Source organism: Bubalus kerabau, chromosome 10 (genome assembly GCF_029407905.1).
Source record: "Bubalus kerabau isolate K-KA32 ecotype Philippines breed swamp buffalo chromosome 10, PCC_UOA_SB_1v2, whole genome shotgun sequence".
NCBI classification, from domain to species: Eukaryota; Metazoa; Chordata; class Mammalia; order Artiodactyla; family Bovidae; genus Bubalus; species Bubalus kerabau.
In genome coordinates, this window is record NC_073633.1 from 42049487 (window position 1) to 42069684 (window position 20198).

The 20198-nt window shown below is 39.6% G+C and overlaps 1 protein-coding gene across 23 annotated transcripts in view; it reads left to right on the plus strand.

The window, feature by feature from the left end:
• Positions 1-20198, plus strand: part of MGA (MAX dimerization protein MGA) — a 144650-nt gene that overhangs the window by 87058 nt on the left and 37394 nt on the right. For 22 of the 23 annotated variants that reach the window (XM_055537441.1, XM_055537440.1, XM_055537446.1 and 19 more), the window contains exons 7-9: positions 43-147; positions 890-1557; positions 5134-5479. In XM_055537441.1, the coding sequence (XP_055393416.1) occupies positions 43-147; positions 890-1557; positions 5134-5479 (1119 nt within the window). The remainder of the gene's footprint in view (positions 1-42; positions 148-889; positions 1558-5133; positions 5480-20198) is intronic. The other variant, XM_055537447.1, reaches the window with a different exon arrangement.

Genomic DNA, 20198 nt, shown 5'->3' on the forward strand with positions numbered 1-20198 from the left:
TTCCTTGAATTTTGATCGTCTCTTTTACTTTTACTTTTATAGATGCTGGATTTCCCTTTGTTTCTAGGACAGGGAAGACCAATGATTTCACCAAGATCAAGGGATGGAGGGGAAAGTTTCATAGTGCTTCTGCATCTAGGAATGAAGGTAGTCAGCTTTTTAAAAATTTAAAAATACATTCTGAAACATGTGGCCAAAGACTCTTGTTAAAAGTAAACCTTGGTTGTTTTTCTTTATCTCTTCTTTTCGATGCTTTAAAATAAACTGAAAATAATTATCTTGCCTTTTTTTGTTCATTTTCTGTGTCTTGTAGTCCCTATCCTGGGTTTCAGTCCCTAACCATGTCAGACTTAAATAATTCTTGCAGCCTTTTCAAACTGCACTTCCTTTCTGTTCCTACAGTTATAAAAAGCATCATCGTCAAGCATTATTTCAGAACTGTATACTTCAGAGCTGTATAGTGATTTCCAATAATGTTATAGTACTTCAAAATAAACTTCTAAATTCAATCTGAAATCTAAATTTTGATTGTGTGTCTGTTGGTCTCCTTTCTTAGTGCTTTTCCTTTTAAACTGCAATTGTTTGCAGTTACACTCTAACTAGATAAATTTATTGTTTATTCAATATAATTTTTCTCCTCTTTTAATCTTTGTACAGTATTATAATAGTGTAATGCTTGTCTCTGTTAAACTTGCTTTTTCTTGTTCCTTAAAAACTAAATTTTATACTACTGTTTTTGTGCCCTTAACTTTTTCCCTTTTGAGGAGGGACAGTTTGGAAGATCTGGTAGCTTATAAATGAATGCTCCTGGCCTTTTTAAGTGTATTTTTCTAGAGACATAAATATCTGTCTTACATTTCTTTAAGTATCTGTTTATCTTTATTTCTAGGTGGAAATTCTGAAGGTCCGTTGAAAAACCGTTCTGCTTTCTGCAGTGATAAGCTGGATGAATACTTGGAAAATGAAGGCAAGCTGATGGAAACAAGCATGGGTTTCTCTTCTAATGCTCCCACGTCGCCTGTGGTATACCAGCTTCCCACCAAGAGTACCAGCTATGTTCGAACACTTGATAGTGTGCTGAAGAAGCAGTCTACCATTTCCCCTTCTACCTCTTACTCTTTGAAACCTCATTCTGTACCCTCTGTCTCTCGAAAGGCAAAGTCTCAAAACAAACAGGCAACTTTCAGTGGCCGAACGAAATCATCTTATAAATCCATTTTACCATACCCTGTTTCACCAAAGCAGAAACACACTCATATGATTCCAGGAGATAAGATTACCAAGAATTGTTCAAGCACCACCTCAGAAAACCGGGTGAATAACTTGATTGTGCCAACTTTAGATGAAAATACATTTCCAAAGCAAATTAGTTTGCGGCAGGCACACCAGCAGCAGCAGCAGCAGCAACAACAACAGGGATCTCGCCCTCCAGGCTTGTCTAAATCTCAAGTGAAGCTAATGGATTTGGAAGACTGTGCACTTTGGGAAGGAAAACCAAGGACCTATATCACTGAAGAGCGAGCAGATGTATCCTTAACAACTCTGCTTACGGCTCAAGTAGGTACCTTTTGTTTTCCAAAAGCATATTAGTCTTGTCGAGAAAGAATTAGGTCGTTAGAACAAATGAGAATGGGGCTTTTTGGCAGGAGGATGGGGTGTTTAGTTACCTTAGTGACAGCTAAGGAAACGTCTTCCACATTTGTTCTTTATCAACTAGACATCAAGTGTAGATTCCTCCTACCAGCAGGGGGAGACGGTACAATCGTGCTTTTGAATTGTCCTTCTCCTTTATAAAGGCAGCTGACTATTTTGAACATTTTTAATTTCATTCTCCAGCATGTGGGCAAGTACATTTACTGGGCTTGTTAAAAACAGCTTTGAAAACTCTGCTTAGAAGGTATTAAATCCCAGAAAATGCCCCAAATTATCAACCTACAGAGAAAATGGTTTTGTCTTTTATAAAATTATATATTAAGAAATTTTCATTAATTGTTGATTCACCTATGGTAACATGCACCAAGGCTTTAACATATGATTCACCTATGGTAACATAGGTGAATGGTATGTTAAAGCCTTGGTGCATGTGAAATGATACAGGAGCATGTGGATAAGTTTTCTGTCATGAAATTTCTGTAGTTTACCTTCCATATTTTAAATTCTGTGACTAAATTCTAGAGCTGAAGATCATCAGATATTGGGACTAAATATAAATTTTATAATCAATCATTTCTAAAGACTTCATTTTCAGTTCAGTCGCTCAGTCGTGTCCAGCTCTTTGCGACCCCATGAACCGCAGCACACCAGGCTTCCCTGTCCATCCCCAACTCCCGGAGTCCACCCAAACCCATGTCCATTGAGTCGGTGATGCCATCCAACCATCTCATCCTCTGTTGTCCCTTCTCCTCCTGCCCTCAATCTTTCCCAGGATCAGGGTCTTTTCCAATGAGTCAGCCCTTCGCATAGGTGGCCAGAGTATTGGAGTTTCAGCTTCAACATCAGTCCTTCCAATTTATCACTCAGGACTGATCGCCTTCAGAATGGACTGGTTGGGTCTCCTTGCAGTCCAAGGGATTCTCTAGAGTCTTCTCCAACAACACAGTTCAAAAGCATCAATTCTTCTGTGCTCAACTTTTTTCATAGTCCAACTCTCACATCCATACATGACCATGGGAAAAACCATAGCCTTGACTAGACGGACCTTTGTTGGCAAAGTAATGTCTCTGCTTTTTAATATGCTGTCTTGGTTGGTCATAGCTGTCCTTCCAAGGAGTAAGCGTCTTTTAATTTCATGGCTGCAATCACCATCTGCAGTGATTTTGGAGCCCAGAAAAATAAAGTCAGCCACCATTTCCACTGTTTCCCCCTCTATTTGCCATGAAGTGATGGGACCAGATACCATGATCTTCGTTTTCTGAATGTTGAGCTTTAAGCCAGCTTTTTCACTCTCCTTTTTCACTTTCATCAAGAGGCTCTTTAGTTCTTCTTTACTTTCTGCCATACGGGTGGTGTCATCTGCATATCTGAGGTTATTAATATTTCTCACAGCAATCTTGATTCCAGCTTGTGCTTTCTCTAGTCCAGTGTTTCTTATGATGTACTCTGCATATAAGTTAAATAAGCAGGGTGGACAATATACAGCCTTGACATACTCCCTTTTTCTATTTGGAGCCAGTCTGTTGTTCCATGTCCAGTTCTAACTCTTGCTTCCTGACCTGCATACAGGTTTCTCAAGAGGCAGGTCTGGTGGTTTGGTATTCCTATCTCTTTCAGAATTTTCCACAGTTTCTTGTGATCCACACAGTCAAAGGCTTTGGCATAGTCAATAAGGCAGAAATAGATGTTTTTCTGGAACTCTCTTGCTTTTTTGATGATCCAACAGATGTTGGCAGTTTGATCTCTGGTTCCTCTGCCTTTTCTAAAACCAGCTTGAACATCTGGAAGTTCACGGTTCACGTATTGCTGAAGCCTGGCTTGGAGAATTTTGAGCATCACTCTGCTAGCGTGTGAGATGAGTGCAATTGTGCGGTAGTTTGAACATTCTTTGGCATTGCCTTTTTTTTGGGATTGGAATGAAAACTGACCTTTTCCAGTCTTGTGGCCACTGCTGAGTTTTCCAATTTGCTGGCATATTGAGTGCAGCACTTTCACAGCTTCATCTTTTAGGATTTGGAATAGCTCAACTGGAATTCCATCACCTCCACTAGCTTTGTTCACAGTGATGCTTTCTAAGGCCCACTTGACTTCAAATTCCAGAATGTCTGGCTCTAGATGAGTGATCACACCATCGTTATTATCTTGGTCGTGAAGCTCTTTTTTGTACAGTTTTTCTGTGCATTCTTGCCACCTCTTCCTAATATCTTCTGCTTCTTTGGTCCATACCATTTCTGTCCTTTATCGAGCCCATCTTTGCATGAAATGTTCCCTTGGTATCTCTAATTTTCTTGAAGGGATCTCTCGTGTTTCCCATTCTGTTGTTTTCCTCTATTTCTTGCATTGATTGCTGAGGAAGGCTTTCGTATCTCTTCTTGCTATTCTTTGGAACTCTGCATTCAAATTGGTGTATCTTTACTTTTCTCCTTTGCTTTTCGCTTCCTGTCTTTTCACAGCTATTTGTAAGGCCTCCTCAGAGAGCCATTTTGCTTTTTTTCATTTTTCTTGGGGATGGTCTTGATTCCTGTCTTCTGTACAGTGTCACAAAACTCCGTCCATAGTTCATCAAGCACTCTATCAGATCTAGTCCCTTAAATCTGTTTCTCACTTCCACTGTATAGTCATAAGGGGTTTGATTTAGGTCATAGCTGAATGGTCCAGTGGTTTTCTCTACTTTCTTCAATTTCAGTCTGAATTTGGCGATAAGGAGTTCATGATCTGAGCCATAGTCAGCTCCCGGTCTTGTTTTTGCTGACTGTATAGAGCTTCTCTGTCTTTGGCTACAAAGAATATAATCAATCTGATTTCAGTTATGCATGTATTATTCTATACTCTTTTTATTAATTACCATAGAGCAAGGGTCAGTAAACAGTTTCTGTAAAGGGGCAGATAGTAAATACTTTTGGCTTTGTAGGCCTTACAGTCTCTGTTGCAGTTTCTCAACTCTGCTATTGTAATGCCATAGATGTTATGTAAATGAGTGGACCTGGCTGTGTTCCAGTGAAACTTTACTTATGAAACAGACTGAATTTGGCCCCTGGGCCTTAAGTTGGTCAACCCCTGCTCTATAGCATTATGTGTGATGTCTATTGAGAATAAATTCATCCTTGTTGATATTTTGGCTCATAATTAATTACAATATTGGAGAAGGGAATGGCAGTTTACTCCAGTATTCTTGCCTGGAGAATCCCATGGACAGAGGAATCTGGCAGAGTACAGTCCGTGGAATTGCAAAGAGTCGGACTTGACTGAGTGACCAACGCTAACACTGATTAAAATATCTGTTCTCTTATCTGTGCTATGTATTTTAGAATGGGAGATAGCTCAGACTTCTGGTTATATTCCTACTTTGTCTTCTGAATCTGCACTAATCTCTTACTGTTTGTACTGAGTGCTCAGAGTAGAAGGCGGCAGACCACTATATGATTGTAACTTGTTAGGGGATGATTTAGTAGATTTATAATTGTCTACTCTTAACTTTAGGCATCTCTCAAAACTAAACCCATCCATACGATCATAAGGAAACGAGCACCTCCATGCAACAATGACTTCTGTCGATTGGGGTGTGTATGTTCAAGTCTAGCTTTGGAGAAGCGCCAGCCTGCTCACTGCCGCCGACCAGACTGCATGTTTGGCTGCACCTGTTTGAAAAGAAAAGTTGTACTTGTTAAAGGGGGATCCAAAACTAAGCATTTCCAGAAGAAGAGTGCTCATCGTGATCCAGTATTTTATGATAATTTGGGAGAGGAGCAAAAAGAAGAAGAAGAGGGAGTCAAAGAGGAGGAAGAGCAATTGAAAGAGAAAAAGAAGAGAAAGAAACTAGAGTACAGTGAGTATCAATTAAGAATTAAGACAGTACAGTTTTTTTTCAAATAGTATGATTATTTGAAAATGTGTGTCAGATATAAATTACTTTAATCTTCTTAATCAGTGATCTCATAGGAATTTAATTCTTATTATTCTTAAAATGCTCTTTGTATATGGCATGTGTAATGTACACAGACCTGCACTCATATGCTTTTTTAAAATTAAAATTTTCTCTTGAAGATAGCTCTTCTGTGTTAAATTCGAATCTTCTCTCAATTTCATTTTTTCCTTTTTTACTATATCTTTTTATTTTGTTTAAATAGATTGACTAATTTCACCATATAATTAGAGAGTTTCTTGCTTCTTAGTTTATTGGTAGATTCTTTAGTGTTTGAGCCACCAGGGAAACCCTTAGTTTATTAGAGGGTTAATATTCCATTTTTGGCAGTTTATGTTTACATTTGCTGTTGTTTGCCATGTACTTTCTTCAGTCAGATTGGATGATTAATATTTTGATATATATCTTCTTCCAGTATTTTCTGTTCATCTACATGTGTGCATATATATATTTTTATAGAAATGAAACTTCTGTATATATAGTAACTTTAGAACTTTCTTATCATAAAATCATGTTCTGCTTTCTGTATTAACTGCGGCTCTATAATTTTAGTTTTATTAGCTTTGTATTCGGAGAAGGCAATGGCACCCCACTCCAGTACTCTTGCCTGGAAAATCCCTTGGACACAGGAACCTGGTGGGCTGCAGTCCATGGGGTCCCTAAGAGTCGGAAACGACTGAGTGACTTCACTTTCACTTTTCAGTTTCATGCGTTGGAGAAGGAAATGGCAACCCACTCCAGTGTTCTTGCCTGGAGAATCCCAGGGACAGGGGAGCCTGGTGGGCTGCCGTCTGTGGGGTTGCACAGAGTCGGACACGACTGAAGCGACTTAGCAGCAGCAGCAGCTTTGAATTATTACAGTTCTTTTGGTTGGATATTTAGCTTTTCTGGGTTTTCAAATAGTATGGTGATGAACGTTCATGTTCAGTATAGGCTATTAAAAGTGGAATTGCTGTGACAATGAGGATTTTTAAACATTTTTAAATGTTGCTACAATTGTACCAACTACACAATTACCAGTAGTTGGATAGTGCCAGTTCTATATTCTTGTTAGATATTAAAACTGATAGGCAGAAACTGATGTCTTATCTTAAATTTACATTTCTATAGTGATAGGTTTATTGAACATGTCATAAACTGTAAATGGCTTTTTCAAATTGTTTGCTAACTTGTATTGGAGTGGCTTTGTTTTTTCCCCATATGTTTCCAAGATCTTTATTTTTTCCAGGTTGTAATTTTGTAATTTACATTTTAATTTTCTTCGGAGTTCTTTCCATCTCCCTTAGGCAAAGGAAAATCTGAGATGACATGGTTAAGTCTAGTCTCTTCTTTTTATGATTTTGGTTTTTTGGAATCTTATGTAGAAAGTCTTTCTCTATCCTCAAGATTTAAAAAAAATTAGATTAATAAATGGTCTTAAAAAATTAAATTTTTGATAAATCTGGAATTTATATCAAATTTGGAGTAGGGCATCATTTCTCCCTCAAATGGCTAGCCAGTTGTACTATTACTTGTTGAGAATAAATACTTTACTTATTGGTTTAAAATGTCATATGTGATACAGGAAATGAAAATATACCAGTGTTTGGGTCTGTTTTTAGTTTTTGCTGTTCATTTTGTGACCAGTGCCAGGCTGTTCTAATTGCTGTTTCAGTATTCAAATAAGGTACTCTACCTTCATGAACTTCTTATAAATATGATTTTAAAAGTTTAGAATGAAATATAATACAAAGTTAGTAATTTAGTTTTTCCCATATCTCCTTATTGAGTTTACCCCCATCTTCCACTTACAGCAATACTTTTCCATTTCAAAGCAACAGAAGTAAGTTACAAAAACCACAGCAGGAGGAATACAGTATATCTGTTAGGTTTATTACTTTATTTTCTTGGTAGAGACTTTACCCTGTATCTTAATTAGAATTAAACTCTAGAAGCCAGCCAATTACCGAAATATATTTTGGTTTTCTCACTGGGATAGTCCTTAATAAAAGACATTGTCTACTATGTTCTAGGAGCCATTAAATTTCTTGTACTGTTAGGGAACAATGAGGAAAGGAGGAGAGATATTTTGTAATGATTGCTTTGTAAAAGGAGTAGAAATAGGAAAGAGTTCTTGGAGGCAGAAGTGTTGTTGAAACTGAACATAAAGGTAAATATAGAAACTGGAAGAAGTTGAAATCTATCAGTGTTTTGCAAAAAGATAGGTGGAAAATGAGAAAAAAAAATTGCTGATGATTTAAAGGAGTTGGAGAAAGTTAGGAGAAAATGAAAGAGAAATTACTGGAAGAAATGATGGTAGATAGAGGGCCTTCCCTGGTGGTGCAGTGGTTAAAACTCCACATTTCCACTTCAGGGGACACAGGTTTGATCCCTGATCAGGGAACTAAGATCCTGTATTCTGTGTGGTGTGGCCAAAAATAAATAAATAAATAAAAGTAATAGGGTAGAGTAGAATAGAACAGAAACAAGTGGTGATAGAAAATGTCTCAAAGCTGAAGAATATGACATTTCTGATTTATGGGGCCACTGCATACCAGGCAGTTAAGAATTTTAAGGTGACTCTATGTAGACACGTTCTTCTGACATTTCAGAACACTGAGAGTAAAGAATATATTCTGAACTCTTTTTAGAAGAAGACACTTTTACTAGGAAGGATTTTGAATCAGTTTGGTGTCAAAGAGATCATCAATAACAGTGGATGTTTGAGTAATATTCTTAAAGTCAGAGTTGAATAGGGATTGGATGAATTTTTAATCTAACAGTCTTGGCCAAATTATAAACCATAATTTATAATTATGCATGAAATAGAGATATATTAAAATATCAGGATGCAAGAAGTTGATCTCTTACAGATTCTTGGTTACTTTCTTGAGGTTGTGCTCCAGAAAATGAAAAAAAAAAAAAAAAAATCAAGAAACATGAGATAACTTCTAGTGAGTTATGAACACAGCCCAAGAGAAAACAATCTTAGGATGACTACTATAGAGCAAGACTATAAAGCAAGCAGTCTAATTTAAAATAGAAAAATCAGAAGATGCTGAGAAGACTACCTTTAAGAGTATATTCGTTTTATTTTAAGAAATGACATGGTTAAGAGCCTGGATGATTCATGATTAGGTGAAAGTATATGTCAACTTCATCAATTAAAAAAAGAATTGAAAACACAAGAAGGAAAAGATTTGTACAGGAAAATTATGGTCCAACTATTGTATTAACCAGCACAATTTTTGATAAGTTTCAAGCAATTAAGAGTAAGAAAAGAAGGACTTCCTATTAGTCTACTGGATGGGAATCCACCTTCCATTGTGGGGAACACTGGTTCAGTCCCTGACCTGGGAACTAAGATCCCACATGCTGCATGAATAATAATAATATTAATAAATTAATAAGAGAGAATCTATTGGACAATTTGAACAGATTTAGTGGTATAGGATTACATTTTCTTCTCCTTAGGGGTCAGTCACATTAGTTGATTCTACAAGGATTGATAGGGCTTCCCTCATAGTTTGGTGAAGAATCCACCTGCAGTGCAGGAGACCCCAGTTTGATTCCTGGGTTGGGAAGATTCCCTGGAGAAGGGATAGGCTACCCACTCCAGTATTGTTGGGCTTCCCTTGTAGTTCTGCTGGTAAAGAATCTGCCTTCAATGCCGGAGACCTGGGTTTCTGGGTTGGGAAGATCGCCTGGAGAAAAGAAAAAGGCTACCTCCTCCAGTATTCTGGCCTGGAGAATTCCATGGACTACATAGTCCATGGAGTCCCAAAGGATTGAACACAATTGAGCTACTTTCACTTTCTTTCACAAGGATTGATCACGTAAGCATAATTGACTAAGCAGATGTATGGATGTTTTGATGTTTAGAATTGGCACATACAAATTGTTGAAGTTCCAAATTTTTAGAATAGAAATTAGTACCACAAACCATGATAATGTGAAAGTAGCTCTATAGCTGGAGAAGGCAATGGCACCCCACTCCAGTACTCTTGCCTGGGGAATCCCATGGGCAGAGGAGCATGGTAGGCTGCAGTCCATGGGGTCGTGAAGAGTCGGGCGAGCTGATAAAAGTTGAGATGTGGAACAAATTTAGGATGCTAATTTCCTTATCTTTCATCACACTGAGTCCCTAGCTAATGCTAAAATCACGGAGTTGAGTATAACGTGTTTTATTTAGGATTATTGAGATAACTACCAAAACTGAACACAAATGGTTGAAAGTAGTCACTTATGGAACTCTGACACCGTGTGGTGGAAGACTTCCCTTTCATTTTTGTGTCATTTTGTAGTTTGAATTCTTAGTGTTTTTAAATTTATTCTACAGTTAATGTGTAAATTAAAAATTAGTGTTTTTGATGTGTGAAATTTAGGCATTTAACAATTGCTTTTTTTGGTCATTAAATTTTTTTCTGTGATTAGCAGCCCATTAATTCATTGATGTGGACAGAGGGATGCTAACATTATTAGATAGTTTTTATGAAGAGCACTCTATAAGGGTTATGTTATTTAAATCTTGCAACTTTTCGTGATAAGGAGGTTTCTCCATTTTACAAATACACTAATTGAGTGCTTAAGCATTTGAGTGGCTTGTTCCTCAAGGTCACATTGCTGTTAAGTGAGCAATAGGGATTTGAACCCAAGTTTTTCAAATCTTTGTGTTTTTTGTACTGTGTAAGATATGATTTCTGAAATTTGGCCTTCACTCTTATCACCTGTTTACTCTTTTGTTTGTCTAAAAATACTGCAGACAGTATAAAAGCACCACTTAGCTGCTGTGAGGTGGTACCATGACAGAGGATAAAATCTGGTATTCCTGCTTTCTCAGCCTGCTTAGAATTTTGTTGGAAATGTGTACCTGCAAGTTAACTTGATGTAAAGAGAAGATCAGTAAAATTGATATCTGTAGGAAACTGATTATGAAAAATGGAGAATATACCAATTATCAATATCAGGAATGAGAAGTGACATTACTACAGACTTTCAAAGGATAATAAGGAAATATTAGAAACAACTTTATAGTGATAAATTGGACAACTTAGATGAAATGAAAAAGTTTTTTTGAAAGACTGCAAAGTTGCCAGACTCATGAAGAGGAAATAATTGCTTAGCCCTATACCTGTGAACTTGTAATGAAAACTCCCACAGTGACATGCGTTCCAGATATCTTCATGGTGATATCTGCAAAACTGTTTAAGGAAGAAATAATATCCAGTCTCTACAAACAATCCATAAAATGGTTTCATTCTGTGAGACCAGTATTACCCTAATACTCAAACCAGTTATGAACATACATAAAAATTATAAATAAAAATTTAGCAAGTCACATCTATGTATATTTTAAGGATAAATATGTCATGGCCTAGTGGGATTTATCCTAGGTCTGCAGGGTTGATTTAACATCTGAAAATAATTACTGTAGTTCACCATTACCATAACAAACTTTTTCTTTTTTATAACAGACTCTAAATATATATATGTATATATCTCATATGAAATCAATAGATATTTTGAAAAATTGGGAAAATCCATTTCTGATGAAAGTCCTTAAGCACACTAGCAATAGAAAGAAACTTCCTCAACCTGATAAGGAGCATCTATAAAAAACTTGGCAGCCAACATACTAATTTTGGTACAAGGCTGAGTACTTGCTCCCAGAGATTAGGAATGAAGAAGATTGTCCTCTTGCATCATGTCTGTTTAACATCATACAGCCTAGCCAGCCAGTAAGGCGTGAAAAAGAAAATGCATCCAGGTTGGAAAAGAAGAAATAAAATTGGTTTTTTTGTAGATAGGGGAATTCTAGGAAATCTACAAAACTACTAGATGTGTAAGTTAGTTGAGTGAGGTTATAGCATTCAGCAATATCAAGATACAGTATATTTGTATATATGCCAGTGAACAACTTGAAATTGAAGTTAAAAATACCATTTAAAATAATATACAAAGAAATGAAATGCTTAAGGATAAATCTGACTAAAGCTGCAAAAAAGGAAAACCCTTTATACTAAAAAAGTGCTGAGTGCATGCATGTGTCTGACTATTTGCAAGCTTGTGACTGTGTGGCCTGCCAGGTTCCTCTGTCTGTGGGATTCTCCAGGTAAGAATGCTGGAGTGGGTTGCCATGTTTTCCAGGGGATCTTCCCAACCCAGGGATCGAACCCACATCTCTTGCATCTCCCGCATTGGCAGATGGATTGTTTACCACTGTGCCACCTAAGTAAAGGGAGAGGTACACAGTTTTCATGCATCAGAAGATTCTTGGTAAGATACAGTTTTCCTCAGACTGATTTATAGATTTGACTCTGTTCCAGTCAAAACCTCAATAGGCTTCTTTAGGTAGAAATTGGTGAGTTGTTTCTAAAATTTATATGGAAAATAAAGGACTTAGAGTAGTCCTTTGATAAACAAGGACATAGTTGGTAGACTTATACTACCTGATTTTACTGTAAAGCTGATGTAATTGGGAGAAACAAAGACACTCACAAGCATACCTCATTTTATTGTAATTTGAATATATTGCAGTTTTTATAAATTGAAGGTTTGTCGCAGTTGATGTCCAGCAAGTCTGTTGGCACCATTTTTCCAGCAACGTTTGCTCCTTTCATGTCTCTGTGTCATATTTTGGTGATTCTCACAATATTTCAGATTTTTTCATTATTAGTACACTTGTATAAATTGTACCAATACAAGATGGCAAACTTAATGAATGTTGTGTGTATTCTGACTACTCTAGCTACTATTTCCCATCTCTCTCCCTCTGCTTGACCTCCCTGTGTCCTGAGACACAACAGTAATGAAATTAGGCCAATTGATAACCCTACAATGGTCTTTTAAGTTTTCAAGTGAAAGGAATGGTTTTACATCTCTCATTTTAAATCAAAGCTAGAAGTGATTAAGCTTAGTGAGGAAGGCATGTCAAAAGCTGAGATGGGCTGAAAGCTATAAAGTGCTTTCACCAGTTAGCCAAGTTGTAAATGCAAAGAAAAAGTTCTTGAAGGAAACTAAAAGTGCTACTCCAGTGAACATATGAATGATAAAAAAGCAAAACAGTCTTATTGCTGACACTGAGAAAGTTTCAGTGGTTTGAATAGAGTATCATACCAGTCATAACATTCTCCTAAGCTAAAAGCCCGTAATTGTCTTGAATTCTATGAAGTCTTCTAAGAGAGGGTGAAAAGTTTGAAGCTAGCTGTGTTTGGTTATTAAGGTTTATGGAAAGAAACTAGCTCCATGACATATAAATAAATGCATGGAGAAGCAGCAGGTACTGGTATAGAAGCTGCAGCAAGTTATCTAGAAGATCTATCTCACATATAGCAATGACTGCTACACTAAACTGCGGGCATTCAATGTAGGCAAAACAGCCTTATGATGGAAGAAGATGCCATCTATGACAGTTTTGTCAGTTTTTGCTTCATGTATTTTGATGGTCTGTCATTAGGTGTATGAATGTTTGTAAACATTTCTTCTGGATGTAGCAAACATTTTATTAGTATATGACATCCTTCTTTGTTGGGTTTCCCTGGTGGCTTAGATGGTAAAGAATCTGCCTGCAATGCAGGAGACCCAAGTTTGATCCCTGGGTCAGGAAGAAGGGAATGGGCTACCCACTCCAGTATGCTTGCCTAGAGAATTCCATGGACAGAGAAACCTACTGGACTACAGTCTCTGGTGTTGCAAAGAGTTGGACATGACTGAGTGACTAACACACACACATCCTTCTTTGTCTGTTTTTTTGGTTTGATGTTTACTTTGATCTTAGTATAGCCATCCCTATTCTTTTCTGGTTACTGTTTGCATGGATTATCATTTTCTGTCACTTTCAGCCTGTTTGTGCCTTTGGATCTCAAAGTGAGTCTCTTGGTGACAGGATATAATTAGATCATGTGTTTTTTGTTTTTTTTTTTAATCAATTCTGCCAGTCTTTCTTTTGATGGAGATTTTAATCTATATTTAAAGTAGTTATCAATAAGAAGGGTCTTCTGTCATTGTGCTGTTTGTTTTCTGTATACTTTATAACTCTTCGGTTCCTCGGTTCCTGCATTACTGTATTATTTTGGTTTTAGTTGGTATTTTGTTGTGAAATGTTTGAATTTTTTTTTCATTTCCCTTTGTGTGTTTTGTGTAGCTTTTTAAATTTTTTTGGTTACCATCAGTTCAGTTCAGTTCAGTCGCTCAGTTGTGTCCGACTCTTTACAACCCCATGAATTGCAGCACACCAGGCCTCCCTGTCCATCACCTACTCCCGGAGTTCACTCAAACTCACGTCCATCGAGTCGGTGATGCCAGCCAGGCATCTCACCCTCTGTCGTCCCCTTCTCCTCCTGCCCCCAATCCCTCCCAGCATCGGAATCTTTTCCAATGAGTCAACTCTTTGAATGAGGTGGCCAAAGTATTGGAGTTTCAGCTTTAGCATCATTCCTTCCAAAGAACACCCAGGACCGATCTCCTTTAGAATGGACTGGTTGGCAGGGGTTACATTTACCATCTGAAGTTATAGCACTCTAAATTTGTATCAACTTAACTTGACTGACATTAAAAAAAACTCTGCTCCTTTATAGCTATACTTCCACACCTTTTGATTGTTAATGTCACAATGTTACATATTTATACATTGTATATTCAGAAGCAAATGATTTTTTAAATGCATTAATTTCTTAAATTATGTAGAAAACAAAATTTAGAGTTATAAACAAAATAATAATAATACTAACTTTCATACTAAGATTTTTCCCTTTAAATGCATATTAGTCTCTCAAATTCTATAGAAAATGAAGAGTACATTTACAGAATATGTTATAATAATACTAAGTTCTCTCTTTCTCTCTCTCTCTCTCTCTGGAAGGACAGTTTTGCTGCATTTAGTTTTCTTGGTTGATAGTATTTTTCTTTTAACACTTTGGATAGATCCGATCACTGTCTGGTGGCCTCCAGAGTTTCTGATGAGTCATCTGCTCATATTTTATTGAGGATCTCTTGTAAGTGATGATTTGCTTCTCTCTTTCTGCTTTCAAGATTCTTTGTCTTTCTCTTTTTAAAGTTTGATGGTATCACCCAGGTCCTTAGGTTCTGTTCACTTGTCTTTAATCTCTTTTATTCCTGTTCCTTAGATTCCATGATTCCCATGGTGCTATCTTCAAATTCACTGATTCTTTTTTTTGCCTGTTTGAATCTGCTTTTGAGTCCCTGTAGTTAATTTTTCATTTTAGTTACTGTGCTTTTTAAGCTCCAGGATTGCTTTTTGGTTTCTTTTCAGGTTTTGTGTTTCGTTATCAATATTTCCATCTTTTTCACATATTATTTTCTTGACTTTCTCCACATCTTCCTTGATTTTTTTGAGTATCTTTTTTTTTTTTCAGTGTCAGAGCTCTATTTTATTTAGAAGATAGCAGGGGAGAGAGAGAGAGAGAGAGAAAGAAAAGAGTGCACGCACGAGGGAGAGAGAGTCCGTGAGAAAGCGCTTTGGCTCCTCCTTTTACATGTTTTTCCTCCACCTAGGCCTGCCCTATGCAAATTGGGCTTAGCCAGGAGTGCTGTTTGTTCTGTTTGTTCTGCCTGAAGTCTTCACTCTGGTCTTCGGACCTTCCTTGTCTTTTAGCCACTGCCATTTTGGACTCCTTTTCCCTATTCTACCTACCTAACATTCCCCCCTCAAGAGATGGGAGGCCCAGTTCTTTGGGAATAGGGGCGTCGAGGTCTTTCTGGCTACTTCCTGCTGAACTGGGGCGGTGAGGGGTATTGGGCCTCCCCCTCTTGCTAGTCTCAATCCTCAGAGTCCTTATAGCGGTGTCCAAGGGTGTGTGATATTTTCCGTGGTCAGCTGTAGTTTTATATCTTGGTTGAACTGGCACTGCATGTTGTAGCTGGTTGACCTGGGCAGAGACAAAACAGGTTAGACAATTAACAGTACATGGAATAATCATAAGCATCATCAATATAGCATAACAAGGACTAGTAGGGACATTGGTCAATTTTAAATTCACATGGCCAGGATAGCTCAAGTCCCTCCTTGTTCAGGGATCAGAAGATCTATCTCCTGTCTGTCTTGGAGTACAATCTCTGTCAAGCTCTGTTGGCTCCTTAGAGTTATCCTGAGAAATCTTATCCCCAGAAGCCAGATTTTGGGTGTGTTCATTAGAATGGCACTCATTGGTAGTTCTGAATAGGTATCTGAGATCTCTCAGGGGCTCACAGGTGTATTGAGTGTCCTCTTCTGTTTTCTTCCATGGCTTGACTCTTGAGTAGTGAATCCAGGAGTCATGTCCTGGTACCTTGACTGCTGTGGGGTAGAAAGTATTACAGGGCAGGGGCCCTTCCATGTGGGCTGGAGTTGAGCCTTTGGGGACCCATCTTTCCAGACTTTAATTAGGACTTGAGTTCCTGGAGCATATAGTGGTGACTCTTTAGAATCTTTTTGGTCCCGGTTCATACCCCACAAGCGTATATCCTGTTGGAATTGCCCAATGGCCATGGTATAAGACTGGAGGGTCTGAACCTCTGGATCTAGGAAGAGCTCATTGACATAAACAAAAGGTCTCCCATATAGCATCTCATAAGGACTAAGACCAACCTGTTCCTTAGGGACAGTGCGGGTACAGAGGAGAGCTATTGGTAAAGCCTCCTTCCATCCCAGGGAGGTCTCCTGGGTTATCTTTTTTATCGCTGATTTTAAGAATTGATTGGCTCTTTGTACTTTTCCTGAAGATTGAGGCCTCCAGGCACAATGGAGATAATAAGTAATGCCCAATGCTTTGAAGACTCCTTGGGTGACCTTAGAAGTAAATGATGTCCCATTGTCACTTTGTAATGACCTGGGCAGACCAAATCTTGGAATGATTTCATGGAGCAGTTTTTTTTACCACCTCCTCAGCCTTCTCAGTCCGGGTGGGAAAGCCTTCAATCCATCCTGTGAATGTATCTATCATAACTAATAGGTATTTATACCCTTGAGAAACTGGCATCTGGGTGAAGTCCATCTGCCAGTCCTCTCCTGGGTAGACCCCATGTTGTTGGACGGGCTGGGCCAGCTGGGGTCTTCGAGCTCCTTGGGGGTTGTTTAATTGGCAAGTGGGACAAGAGGAGACCACCTGTCTTATAGTTGTTTGGAGGCCTGTTCCTCTGAAGGACCTTTCTAGTAATCTTTGGAGGGCCTTTTCTCCTAAATGAGTAGTGGCATGTAAGGAGTTAACCAATTTCCATTGGAGGTTTCCAGGCAGAAAAAGGAGTCCCTCCTTTTGGAACCACCCCATATGATCTTCTTGAAAGCCCTCGCTCTTAGCTTTAAGAATCTCACCTTCAGTATATGAAGGAGTTTCTGGCAAATTAGTCTGTGGAACTAAGGTGGCAATCCCTATTAGGTCATGGTTCTGTAATGCTGCTCTCCTAGCTGCCTGATCAGCTGCTTGGTTCCCTCGTGCCACTTCCGTGTTCCCTTTTTGGTGTCCTTTACAGTGGGAGACTGAAACCTCAGTAGGCAGATGGACCGCCTCCAAGAGTCGAAGAATCTGATAACCTTATTTGATTGGGGACCCTCGGGTGGTCAAGTGGCCACTTTCTTTCCAAACAGCCACATGTGCATGTAGCACCAGAAAGGCATACTTGGAGTCAGTGTAAATGGCTGTTCTTTTTCCTTTTCCCAGCTCTAAAGCTCGAGTCAGGGCTATGAGCTCAGCTAATTGGGCTGAAGTACCTGGTGGCAGAAGCTAAGCCTCTATGGTCTCAAAATTGGAGACTACTGTATACCCGGCTCTTCTTTTTCCATCCAAGACAAAGCTGCTTCCATCAGTGTACCAGATTTCCTCAGGATTGGTCAGAGGATCTTCTGACAATCCCTCTCGGGGTTTTGTCCAGTGGTCCAAGATTTCTAGACAAGAGTGAAATGGGAGAGAGCCCTCGGGGGTAGGTAGGAGGGTGGCTGGGTTAAGAACCTCACAAGGGGATATAGTGAGGCCTGGATTTTCCATCAGCATTACTTGATATCTGAGGATTCTTTGATCAGACATCCATAAATGGCCTCTCCCATTTAGGAGTTGTTTTACTTGGTGGCTGGTAAAAATAGTTAGTTTGCCCCCAAAGGAGAGTTTTAAAGCATCTTCTATCATGATTGCAATAGCTGCAAGATTTCGAAGGCAGGGGGGGCCAACCTCAGGAAGTTGGATCGAGCCTCTTGGATAAATAAGCTACAGGCTGGGCTCAGATCCCAACCTTTGAGTTAACACTCCCAAGGCTATTCCCTCTCTTTCATGGACATAAAGTTGGAATGCTTTTTCTGGGTCTGGCAACCTCAAGGCAGGTGCCTGAGTTAAGGCCTGTTTTAGTGTAGCCTCTGCCTCCTTTTGAGGAGTTCCCCACATCAGTGGGATTGAATCATCTTGTCCCTTTAAGCTTTCGTATAAGGGCTGGGCAATTAGACCGTAGTTGGGTAGGACACTCAGGGACCACCAGAAACTGGTGGGAAAATATTTGTCCATCCCAGCAACAAAGAAGTGCTCGGGTGAATCTTTTAGTAGTTGCTTTTCCTGTAGCACCCAAAATGGTACAGGTTTGGGAGGAGAAGGCTCCAGAGTAGGAGATCAAGACAGAGTAGATAGCCCCTGTGTTAGTTAACCAAGAAATTCTCGGAACCTACCTGCCACATCCAGTTGCACCCTTGGCTCCAGCCCCGTGATGGTTATCTGTGACAGGCGGGCTGGCTGGAGCGGGCCGCTTCAGTCCTCTTGAATCATCGTGAGGGTAGGCTTGGCACTTGACCTTGAGGCTCTTGGGTCCCGAGGGCAGAGTGCCACCCAATGTCCCAGTTGATGGCATTTGTGGCAAGCCGTTCTAGGAGACTTGTCACGATTTGGACACTCTTTGGCCCAATGCCCTGCCTGTCTACAGATCAGGCATCTGTCTCATGCCTTGTCCCTCAAGGACTTGGGGTTTGACCGGTGCTTACAGTTTCATTGGTCTGATCTTTGGCACAGAGAAGAGAAAGGACAGAAGAACCCCTACTGGCTTGTGTAACAGCTACTGGGGCTCAGCAGCAGATAGCGCCTTTGGGACATGCTGAGGAGTAGCCTCTCCAGAGTCCCTCAGTTGTGCCCCTGCTGCCCGCCTGTTTGCGGGAGGTTCGAGGAAACAAGAAATGAGAGATGTAAAAGGTCCCTCCAGCCATAGGAGCGAGGACCTCTTACCTTAACCGGAGGTCTTCTGGAATCTGAGACTGGGCCGCGTGAGCTTTCTGCTGAGTTCGTTTTTCGCTCTCCCGGTTTCCAGCACGATGGGTCTTCCCCTGCACTGGGTTTCTTCACCTTCCGCTTCTAGCGTGGGAGCTTCACTGAGTTGGGCTCCTGCTATGCTTGGCCTCTTCCACGCAGAGGTTGTTTCAGCCAGGTTATATCCGAGTCACGGCACCATAGTGTATGTTCTATCTTATATAGATGTCACGCGAGTGTATGTTCCTCGGTTCTTTGTCTCGTCACAACAAAGATTTGGAGCAACGGACATTAAAGCCCTCGGCGCATCACAGCTCTCAGGTCTTGGACAAACTGTGCTACAGCTCTTAGGCAAATCAGTGTTACAGCTCTATTTTATTTAGAAGATAGCAGGAGAGAGAGAGAGAGAGATAAAGAAAAGAGCGCACACACGCGGGAGAGAGTCCCTTTTTGAGTATCTTTAAGGCAGTTATTTTAAAGTCTTAGGTACATCTGTCTTTTGGTCTTTTTCAGGGATGGTTGATTTATTTATTTTCTTTGAAATGGGCCATACTTTTTTTTTTGTATGCTTTGTGATGTTTTGTGAAACACTGGACATTTGAATCTAATAATGTGGTAACTCGAAATCAGATTCTTTTCCTTTGGATTTTTTTGTTGTTACTTTTTTTGTTTTTTTGATTCTTGTAGGCTGTCTTTGTGTCAAGCCTTTCCTTAGGCATTCATGTGTGTGCTTAGTCGCTCAGTTGTATTCGACTCTTTGCGACCCCAGGGACTGTAGCCCTCCAGGCTCCTCTGTCCATGGGTATTCTCTAGGCAAGAATACTGGAGTGGGTTGCCATGCCCTCCTTTTGGGGATTTTTCCAACCCAGGGATTGAACCCAGGTCTCCTACATTGCAGGCAGATTCTTTACTGTCTGAGCCACCTTGGAAGCCAAAGAATACTGGAGTGGGTAGCCTATCCCTTCCCTAAGGCAGTTTCTTGAACAGGAATCACACCAGGGTCTCCTGCATTGCAGGCAGATTTTTTACCAGCTGAGCTATGAGGGAAGCCCTAGGCATGCAGAGTCACTTTCTAATTTTCCTTGTATATGCAGGGTTTTTTTTTTTTTTTTCCAAGTGTTCTAGTCTTTAGTGTCTATCTCCTGTAAAGGGGGATGAGTGAAAAGTGAAGAGAGGAAAGGGTGCTGTCCCTTTAAATTCCCCTCGAAGTTACCTAAGACAGAAGGATAAGGCCTTGCAACCAAGTGGGTAGCTTCAATAGCAGTGGCTTCCTGCCTCTTTGCATCTCTGTGGCCAGAGGCAGCAGTCAGAGCAGAAATCCCTGATATTTAGAGGACAAGGTCTTTTCTGCCCACCCTGGCTCCCACTGTGTTGTAAGCTGCTCCAGGAACACGTGCACAGCTGCTTGCCAGGTGACCAGGTGATGAGGAATG